This window comes from Octodon degus, unplaced genomic scaffold (genome assembly GCF_000260255.1).
Source record: "Octodon degus isolate 3935 unplaced genomic scaffold, OctDeg1.0 scaffold00205, whole genome shotgun sequence".
Classification (NCBI taxonomy): domain Eukaryota; kingdom Metazoa; phylum Chordata; class Mammalia; order Rodentia; family Octodontidae; genus Octodon; species Octodon degus.
This window is the reverse complement of record NW_004524781.1, coordinates 547,111-557,949: the sequence shown is the minus strand read 5'-3', so window position 1 is coordinate 557,949 and position 10,839 is coordinate 547,111. Positions and strand designations below refer to the sequence as shown.

Below are 10,839 nucleotides of genomic sequence, written 5' to 3'. Positions count from 1 at the left end.
GGAAAAGATATATCAAAATAAATGGAAGTCACTTTAGAAACAAATGTAAGTCCATTTCAGTAAAATAGTTTAAATCACTTTTCAAATAAAAAAAAAAACCCACTACTGGACATAAAAAATGAAATAAATATCAGCACAATTATAGTGGACTTCAGTGCCCCACTGTCACAAATCAATCAACTAGGGCCGGGGAGATGGCTCAGTGGAATAAGTGCTTCCCTGGCAAGCGCAAAGGACTGAGTTCAATCCCTGGTTCCACCAAAAAAAAAAAAAAAAAATCAATCAACTAAATGAAAAGCACGGAAAATCAGAGATAATGCATACCTTTGCATAAATGGACTTTATAGATAACTATTTCATATAACAGAATATACGTTTTCTTAGCAACATGCGGAACTTTCTCCAAGAGAGACCACACAATAGTCCATAAACCCTGCTTAAATACACACAGAGATAGAAATCATCCTATGTACACTATAAGATCATAATACACTTAAACTAGAAATAAATGGCCAAAGAAACCAGAATTTTTATACATCTGGACATAAAACAACATACTTCTGAACACTTAATAGGTCAAGAAGAAATTAATCAATTTCTAGATTCCAACAGCAAAGCTAGAACAACCTACAAGAATCTATGGGACACACTGAAGGCAGTCCTAAGGAAGAAATGCACTGCTGTGAATAATCACATTAGAAAAAGAGACTACGTTCACATACTAACCTAATAATGCACCCCAACATGCTAGAAAAGTAAGGCTGGTCCTAACCCAAAGTAAGAAATCACAGAGATCAGAATAGAAATCAAGGGGCTGGGGAGATGGCTCAGTAGAATAAGTGCTTCCCTGACAAGCGCAAGGGCCTGAGTTCAATCCCCGGTTCCTGAAAAAAAAATAGAAATCAATGAAATTAAGACAAAAAACAAAAACAAAAACCAAAAACACATGAAAAATCAAATCAGCGTCTTTGTTCTCTGAAGCAATGAACGAAGCAGACAAAATCCTCAGCCAAATTTACCAAAACAAGAAGTGAAAAGACTCATATAAATGCAAATAGAAATGAAAAAGCGCAAATCACAATGGACGCTGCCAAAATTTCTGAGGATTGTTACTGTTATGAAAAATTATCTCCCAAAAAGTCAGATAACTTTAATAAAATGGACCATTCCCTAGAAATAGATAAATTATCAAAACTGAACAAAGAAGACAGAAAACATGAACAATCTAGTAACAGACAGAAAATTGAGGCAATAATAAAAAACCAACTAAGAAAAGCACAAGACCTGACTGAGTTATTATTGAATTCTACAAGAACTTCATGGAAGACATGATAACACCAATATTTCTCAAACTCAAAGGAGGACGCCCAAGTTCATTCCTGGATGGCAGCATTATTCTGATTCCCAAACTAGACAATGACCCAACTAAATAAGAAAACTACAGGCTACTCTCTTTAGTGAAGAGAGACACAAAAGTACGCAAGAGGATATTGCCGAACAAAAGGCATGAAGTCGTCCAGGGTCACACATCGTGACTCTTGATCCCAGGGATGCAGATATGGTCAGCACAGGAAGATCAACAAAGGGCTTCAGGAAAATCACGTGACCACCTCGTGAATGCAGAAAAGCTCTTTCATAAAATTCAACAGCCATTCATGATAGAAACTACTTTCGGGGTTAGCTCAGTTGTCTAAGTGCCTTCTTGAGCAAAATTAGTCAAGGGCAAGGGACTGTAGTTCGGTCCCCAGCACCACATCCCACATCAGACTCGTCTTTCTAGGGCTGAACCGATAGCTCAGCAGACTAAAGGGCCTGCTTAGGCTGAGCACAGCAGCAGGTCTTGATTTCCGGGGAGCTGTGCCCCCTGGGCATACTGAGACATTGCTTGAGACTGGGTGCGGTGGTGTGTGCCTCTAACCCCTGCGTTTGGGAGGCTGAAAACAGGAGGATCACTACGAGTCTGATCCACATAGTGAGACCCTGTACTAACTACACAAATAATAATTATAATCAATTAACAAATATGATGATCTCCAATTAAAAAGTTGCAAAGCAAAGAAAACAACCAATAAGGGGAAACCACTATGTAAGTTACACCTCAGATAAACTAATACCTAAGCTAGGGAAAGAACCCAAAAAAAGTTTGTCCCCAAAAATAAAAGACACAATCAAAGAACTAGCAAGCAAAATGCATAGCCCCTTCTCAGAAGAAGTAAAAATGGCTATAATACCTGGAAAAAAAGTCCAATACCTCTAGTCACTAGAGAAATGCAATTAAACAATACTGAGATTTCATCTCACTTCAGAAAGAATGGCTATCATGAAAACAAAGACAATAAATGCCTCCAGGGCCAGTGAGACAGCTCAGCTGTCTAAAGCACCTGCTTAGGCAAGCTTAGGCAAAGTGCAGGGACCAGGGTTGGATCCCCAGCATCACATGCCATACCAGCCCCACTCCCTGAGCATGCTGAGCCCACCACAGGGGGGGAAAAGCCTCCAAGGCTACAATGCGTAAAGGAACCTTCTACATGGCTGGTGGGAATGTAAACTAGCACAACCACTGAAGAATTAAACACGTCCTACTACAGCGATCCATGCATATTCACGTTTATACAGCAACAACACAAGTAGTTGGGTCTTAGAATCTGCCCACATGTCCCTCAGCAGGTACAGTTAAAGAAAAGGTGGTATGTGGGCCGGAGAGATAGCTCAATAGCTTAAGTGCCTGTCTAGAAAGCACAAGGTCCTGAGTTTAATCCCTGGTATCACCAAAAAAGAAAAGAAAAGAAAAGAAAAGAAAAGAAAAGAAAAGAAAAGAAAGAGAAAGAGAAAGAAAATGTGGCTTGTATAGCCAATGGAATCACCTTACAAAAATGCAAGCAGCGCATTCCATGAGTGGCGCCATGTGGCACTTTACTCACTCCCTTTCCTTTTTCCTTTTTTTTTTTTTTTGCGGAACTGGAGATTGAACTCAGGCCCTTGCACTTGCCAGGCAAGTGCTTATTCTACTGAGCTATCTCCCTGGCACCCCAGTTCCTTTTGCAATGAACTGCTACCCCAGCATAACTCCAAGGATGTGTGCGAGTGTAAAAAGACAGAGTAAGGTGTTTGCTGCAGTTCATCATGATAGTGGGAAAATATTTCCTAAGTTTTCACATTTTACATGATTTTTACTGAAGGAAATAGGAAATCCAACTCCTTATAGAATAATAACAGTGAGACTAATATTTATTAGGCTCTGTGCTGCACTTATGCCATAGTGTGACTCTCAGAGGACACTTCTTTGATGGATGCAGGAGCGGGACTCGACCAGCCGAGTGATGCAGCCCGAGCCACCCGGGAAGTACCTGGAGTCAGGCACTCCGAGGCTGGCCGCTGCACGCTGTGCTTGTTCTCACCAGGTGCTGAGCTAGGCACTCTCCGCACGGTTTGTCCCCTGAGCCTCCAGTGACCTTAGCAAGGGCGCAGGCATCTCCACTTTACAGACAGAAAGTGACAACTCATGAGGCGGCTGGAGGAAGTCCAACCTGGCTCTGCTGTGTTGGTGTCTTGCTGCTGCCCCAGTTCTGCCTTTATTTTTAGAAGTGTACCGAGTGAACTGTCAGCAAATTAACCTGCACAGATTGGTGATTCTAAAAAGGCCAAAACAACACACTGAAACCTCTTAGAGCATTTACAGCAACTATTCATAAACAGTACGGGGGCTGGGAGATGGCTCAGTAGAATAAGTGCTTCCCTGGCAGGCACAAGGGCCAGAGTCCAATCCCCGGTTCTGCCAAACCAAAACGAAACAAAACAAAACAAAACAAAAAAACTAGTATGAACTAAGAATTCCATACATCAGCCTAACATTCTAGAAAACCACAAGCAGGGAGTAAACCACGCTATCTGCTTGGATAGCATTTTAGTTTCAGAGGCAGGTTTTAGCTGGTCCTCCCTGAATCCTCTACATAGCTGAATCATCTCAGTCAAGACACAACCTCTCTGTACTTCAGCTTTGTTTTTTAGAAAACAGGGTTGTAATAAGAGCCTCTTTCCACACATCAGCTACCAAACAGCCTGTCTTAGTTATGTGGCTCAAGATGAAACCAAGTGCTATACTTTGTGGCTCCGCGTCCCCCCAAAGCCTCATGTGGTGTGGGCGGGGGGCGCTGGCTTTCTGGAGGTGGCTGAATCTAGAGTTTGTGACCGATTCATGGTCTAATGCTGGGATTGAGTGGCTGGGATTGAGGATGGGCGACTTCCAGATTAACACACTGATTGGACTGGCACCGCCCTAATCCCAGCAGTACAGATCTGACAGCAGGGGTGGAAAGAGGCTGGTTTCTTCCTTCCACCCACTGCTTTTGCTGTCTCTCCTCTGTCACGTGCCGCCCCACCTTGGGGCTAATTGACGATGAACTGAAAACCTCTATACACTGGTCACTAAATAAACCTGTCCTCCCTTAACTTTGGGTGTTGGGTATTTTGTTTTAGCACTGAGAGAAAAGTAACCAAGACTCATTAATCTACACTTGCGATACACAGCGCCTTGGCACAGCAGCAGAGTGCCCTTGACTGACTGGTCCATGTCACATCTTAACAGATTCAGTGCTGGGGGTTTACCTGTAGCTGTCATCAGCAAAGCTAAAAACAGTCATTTACATTTATCACTTATCCAAATACACACAATTAGTTAAAAATTTTTGTCAGCAAACAATTACATGAATAAACGTTTGTCAATAATAAGTTAAAAATCTTCTGATCCAGTCAGACGCGTTATGCACTGCACCACGGGCCCACCTTTTTAGACCCCAGCGCCTAATGCAAACAAGCTACCTTAGTCCTGAGATAAACATCCTGTCTGCTTAAAGTCAGCCATTAGTCTCTAGCAAACCTCATGTTACCTTACTAACTTTGCAAAAGTATAAATAAAATACTGTTTTTGGGTTTTTTTGCGGAACCGGGGATTGAAATATCATGTCTGTATCTTGTCCTCTGAATAACTACTACGAAGACAATATGCAATGTATTAATTATTGTAACTGTCCTACCAACCTGTTTTGAAACTGTTTTGTTGCTATTTTATCTTTTTTTCCTCATTAAAATGAAAAAATAAGTTCAATATGAAAACCAGTAGGGCTTCATTTTTAAGGAAAGTAAGCTCCAGGATTATGTTCTGGTCAGAACAAATGTGAGAAACATTTAAACTCTGATAGTTAAGCACAACATTTTAAGCATGCTGCCAGCAACACAGAGCTTGGTGAGACCTGTACTACCACCACTGGCTAGCTTATCAGTTGTTGGTGGCCCATACACAGTTATGGCTTTGTCCCCACAGGGCCTCATGCAGTCACAGGTGGGGCTTTTCTGAGGGGGCTGAACCTGGGGTGCGTGATGCCGGCATCGAGGATGTGGCTTGGGACTGACTCACAGTGCAGCGCTAGGCTTACAGCTGCCCCACCTGGGTGTGAAGGCCAGGGAGCCGGGACAGAACGTAAGGGGCAGAAGGAGGGCTGCCGTGGCAGCTGCCGCTGCTGCTGTGCCCACCGCTGTGCAGCCTCCTGCCTGGACGCTCCTGCTCTGCGATGCCCTTCTGCCCCTACAAGCTGTGAGCGGCACAAAGCTTCCCTCCTTCAACTTTGGGTGTTGGGTATTTTGTCTCCACAATGAAAAAAGTAACTAAGACACACACACTCAGCACAGGCTGACAGTGGCCCTCGTGACATTTGGGAGGAATGGGTGCACAGATAAGGGTTATATGAAATGCATTCACTGAGAAAGGAGCACTCTGATAAGCCCATCCTCACTGCAGGCCTGTGGGCACAAGGCCGATCCTCAAGAACAACAGCCGCTATGTGGCACAACTGGTTACAGAAGTACACAGCTTCTCAGCTACCACCACTAAAGATCTTGCCCATTAAGTCTTCATCACAGTGGATTGGGGAGACAGTTCAGTGGCATAAGCACTTTCCTGGCTAGTACGAGGTCCTGAGTTCAATCCCCGGACAAGTCTTTACCACAGCTTTCAGAGATGCACCCAGCCTTTTGCAGACAGGAAAATGAGACTCGTTAAAGAACTGGTCCAGGGGGGCCTGCTTGCAGGATACCATGGTTTAATCCCCAGCTCCACATACCTTACTGGACCTGCCCTTATGGCAGCCTGAGCCAGCCAAAAAAAAAAAGAACTCGTCCAAATTCTCCCAACTCTGATTCTAGCTTGGCCCTCCCTGTCTTTGAGGGCTACACCACAGGGCAATGTATTAAAATGCTTCAGGTAAACTGTTCACCTTTTGAGAATATTCACACAAACTCAGCAATAGTCAAATAACCTATGCCCGTAAATGATTCTGGAAGCCAAATGAGTGATGGGGGACAGGAGTGGTTACTGCCGCCACTGCTCTGTGGTCCTGTCTTCACTCGTGTCACCCACGGGTGGCTGTGTCTCTTGGAAGAACAATGGAGTCACAAAGTAAATGCTGCTTGAATGTCGCACATGAAAAACTAACGATTAACTTCTGCATCTCAGGGTTCTCCAAGGGTTCATATTTATAAAACTCTAAAAATGGTGTCGCCGCTTTCCTTAGTGGAGCTGCACTTACAGCCAGCCAGTGACGAGGCTCTGAAACTTTCCCTGCACCTCAGCAAAACACCGAGTGGTACTTACAACTCTATCAGCTGACCCTCAAGACATCGGCCACAGTAAACTCATGCCACTTAGCCTATGTAATTATTTCTCAAAAGGAAGCAGAAACCTCATATTCAAAACAAGAGCAAATCTGGGTTCACATACCTTCTCCTTGTTGGTAGAAGTTTCATGGTATTTTTGTGGTGCAGATAAAAATCTGTTGGGAGCTCCCAGAGATGAGGTTTCCCTTCAGCAGGATGGAAAACGCCCAGGAAGAGATTAATGGAATCTTGTCTATCTGCATCTAAAAGCAAAAATGCAACTTCAGCAAGCCCAGTACTGGTGCGGTCAGCTCAGAAGCATTCCTTCCCAGAAGGACAACGATACAAGCGGCATTTCAGGGTACACATCTTTTAAAGTAAAGAGCATTATAGTACAGACTTCACACATATACGCACAATCTAAACAGTGACGTCTAAACAGACATCACTAAGCTTCAAGCAGAATTAAAATCCTACTTCAAAACGTTTCCTTTTTGTTCCCTACCTCTCAAAATGTACAGAACAGTGAACATAAACAAATGCCTCCTGAAAATTGACTCTTTTTTTTTTTTTTTTTTCTTTCTTTCTTTTTTTTTTGGTGGAACTGGGGACTGAACTCAGACCCTTGCGCTTGCCTGGCAAGTGCTTATTCTACTGAGTCATCTCCCCGGCCCCTGAAAATTGACTCTTAAAAATCTTTTAAAATGCCCCATAATACTTTAGTGACTGATCTTATTTTCAAAGTGAAAACTATCCAATCTCATCCATTTGTTAATTTACCTATAGTAAAGTCAGCTGACCTAATTCCTGCGTATGTTCTTTTGCACAATCTTGCAAGAGTCAGTTGCGTAGTTTCCATTTTTAATCCCTCAAAAGATACTGTCCCCTGTTTAACAGAGACAGCGTTCACACAATTTTCTGTTTCTCTTGGCAGTAAGCCTGCTCATTCTTTCGCTGTGGCTGACAATGAGGACCCGGGCACAGGACTCATTCTAACTGTCCCCACTCCGAAACAGTCCTCTCATGCTGTTAGCGTAAATGAACACAGCGGACTCTGCATAAGCTTTATTTTCTCTTCCTCTTCATGATTACATTTTGGTATAAATAACACTGAACACCAACATGCTCACACAAGCCACTCCGCACTTCTCCCTGACACCCTTATTCGTTGCCCTTCCAGCCTTCTGTCCATTCTTGAGCCCTGCACACGCAAGTTTTTTTCCAAAAATAAGTAAAGGACTAAAAAACATACTGCAATAGAAAGGACTAGATTGGGAATAATATAACATTATCACAAAATCAACTGTCTTTTAATAGCTGCAGTGAACATATATCTGAAATTAGTAGTGGGTTATTTTATAATTTCAACAAAAGCAAATAAAAACTGCAACTTAAACTACAAATTCCTGATATTAGAATTAAAGCAGCACTTATCCTACAGGCTGTAAGTAATATGCAAAGGCACATAGTTGTACGCTGGCCAGCCCTGGGCCTTCCTGCCTCTTGCTGACAGAGTCAAGCACCAGGCGATGCAGACGTCACCAGCCGACTGCCCCTCGGCACACAGCGCAACGATAAACACAGCACCTCTGTTGTATTTATGGTCTCCGTGGCCTCTGAATGGCCTGCTGGTTCATTCCTTGGAGTGCCGCAAAATATCTCGATAGCATTAGAGGAGCTTTCTGTTTTCAAGTATTTCTTTCATCCTTTAAATCTAATAACTCTCTTTAAATTTTAGCAAATATGGTCGAATGTAAAAAGTGATAAACACACCAAAGAAAATGGTATTCCATCACAGGATCATAAGGAAGAGCTCTTGAATGTATGCTATTGTTATAACTTAGAATATATCACAATGTGGCCACCCACCAAGCGAGGCTGTAAAGCCACCCTAATGTGCCCATGGATCACTGGCTACTTTTTTTTTTTTTTTGCAGAGCCGGGAATTGAACTCAAGCCCCAACTGAGCTATCTCCCCAGGCCCTATTTGGCTACTTGTACTAGAAATAAGACAACCTTTTCTGGAACATGGTGGTACCTGGGATATGGACAAAAGCTTAAAACAGGCAGGTCCTCTATAGTTGTGGATAATAAGCAGGAAAAATTATTGCCTATTTTTATACCCATTATCTGTACTTTTATACTTATTATCTACGTCTATGCTTTAGGGGAAAAAATATGAGCCATTTAAATGCCACTGAAACCACTAAGCACTGACTAACTTTATTATTAACAATACTTAAATAGATCAGGTTTGACTATAAAATGTGTCATTTAGACAAAAAACTGATTTTGGGACTAGAGTATTTGTTGTTCTAATATTAAGTCTGTGGCAAACAGCCTCTGCATGCAGGAATGGAAGCAAACACTATTCCAGCAATCATAGTGATGAACCCTTAGGGAGGCGAAACAGTGAATTTAGATCCCTACCTGGCACCATGTTGAAATAAATGCTTGTTAAATACAAGAAAAGCACAGATCAACCTCTGGTAGAAAAAAAGGTACACATAACTTTAAAAGAAGCAAAAACAGTCGATGGACACCTAAAACCTCAGCTCCACTAGTTATCAAGCAAGTGAAACTTTCCAATGTAAGTTCTCAATTTCTACCTACTAAGTTGACAAATACTTGGTCAATATGGTCTCTTCTCCCATTGGTCCCAATAGCCAATGGGCGCATTAACTGTTTAAAAAAGCAATTTGGCTAGAGAAACCTATACAAAAACCCTAAAAAATACTTGTACTCCCTAATCTGATAAATACGCTTCTGTAATTGTCATAAGATCAAAGTTATGCCAAAAAACCCCCTGTGTTCAAAGATGCTTATTTGGGCCCAGGGAGATAGCTTGATAATCTAAGCACCTGCCTGGCAAGTGCAAGGAACCAGGTTTGATCCCTGGTACCCCATGCCGCGCCGGCCCTGTGCTGAGCCGGCCACCGAAACTGGGCGTGGTGGCACATGCCTGCAACCCCAGGGCTGGGGAGGCTGAGACAGAAGGATCACTGTGAGCCTGACCTGCGTAGGGAGACCCTGGACCAAATACACAAAGATTAAAAAAACAAATACAAAAACAACAACAAAAAAAAACCCAAAGATGGTTATTTAGAACAACCCCAGATACACAATAAGAAATAACTAAATTATTAGGCTTTAAAGGCTAGAGTATCAAAATATGCTGAAAATCATGTTGTGGAAGAACATTAAGGCCACGGAAGTCATTCACATTACATAAAGGACAAAAGCAGATTACAAGCACAAACTATACGTACAGTGAAACCAGAGGATCAAGGTCTCCTAAATCTGAATGAGCTACCATCTCTGGAAAGTGCCAAATATGACTGATTTGCAAGCTATTCTGCACCTTCTATAATTAACATATATTAACTTATTAAATGAATTCATTCACAAATGTATCATGTCCCTTACTAAGAATACAAGCGAGACAAGGATACACGGCTCTTAGGCCCTTAGAATTCACAGAAGGAGACATAAATACCCACAAGTAAACGATGGAGAAGGTGCTTTCGGAGGATGGAAACTCAACAGGGAAAACAAAAGTGACATGAGAGTGATTAGAGAAGACAGTGACATTAGGTTAGGGTAGAACCTAAAGAGTCTGAGGATAAGAAGGCAGTCAGGCGAACTTGAGGGTCTGTGCATGCCTAAGAAGGACAAAGGCCTGCGGAGGCCTGGGAGTGGGGCAAGCTGAGATACACCACCAAAAGAAAGGCCACAGAGGCTGGCGGAGTGCAAGGGGTGAGAGGTGAGAGGCAGACGGAGCCAGACAGGTGGGCGCTAGGGTCCACGCGAGGAACTCGACTGAAATACAGTGGGATCTTCCCTAAAGAGTTAAAAGCATCATACCAACCATAGCAATGTATGCATACCAGTGTGCACAGCACCACAGGTTATAATAGCTGGCTCTCGTAAACAACCTAAATGCCCAGCAACAGGTGAATGAAGAAGAGGAGGCTTTCATCCATCAGCATGAAAGCAGAGAACATGCTATCATCACAACTACCTGTCACATTAAGCTTTTAAAAGAAGCATAATTTTAGGAGCTTAATGTTAATGTTGCTAACTATTTAGCTAAAAAGTTAAATCCAGTAACATTTATACTTTTAGGCAGCTATCAAGATGTTGCTCCCTATTTGAAAAAAAGAGATTAACTCCACCAAACATATATACATA

The 10,839-nt window shown here is 42.5% G+C and overlaps 1 protein-coding gene across 1 annotated transcript in view; it reads right to left on the bottom strand.

The window, feature by feature from the left end:
- Fig4 (FIG4 phosphoinositide 5-phosphatase) overlaps positions 1–10,839 on the bottom strand; it is a gene marked incomplete at its 5' end in the record, with an annotated part of 81,592 nt that overhangs the window by 22,079 nt on the left and 48,674 nt on the right. Inside the window, one exon of the mRNA XM_023704837.1 lies at positions 6,773–6,911. Coding sequence (XP_023560605.1) covers positions 6,773–6,911 — 139 coding nt within the window. The remainder of the gene's footprint in view (positions 1–6,772; positions 6,912–10,839) is intronic.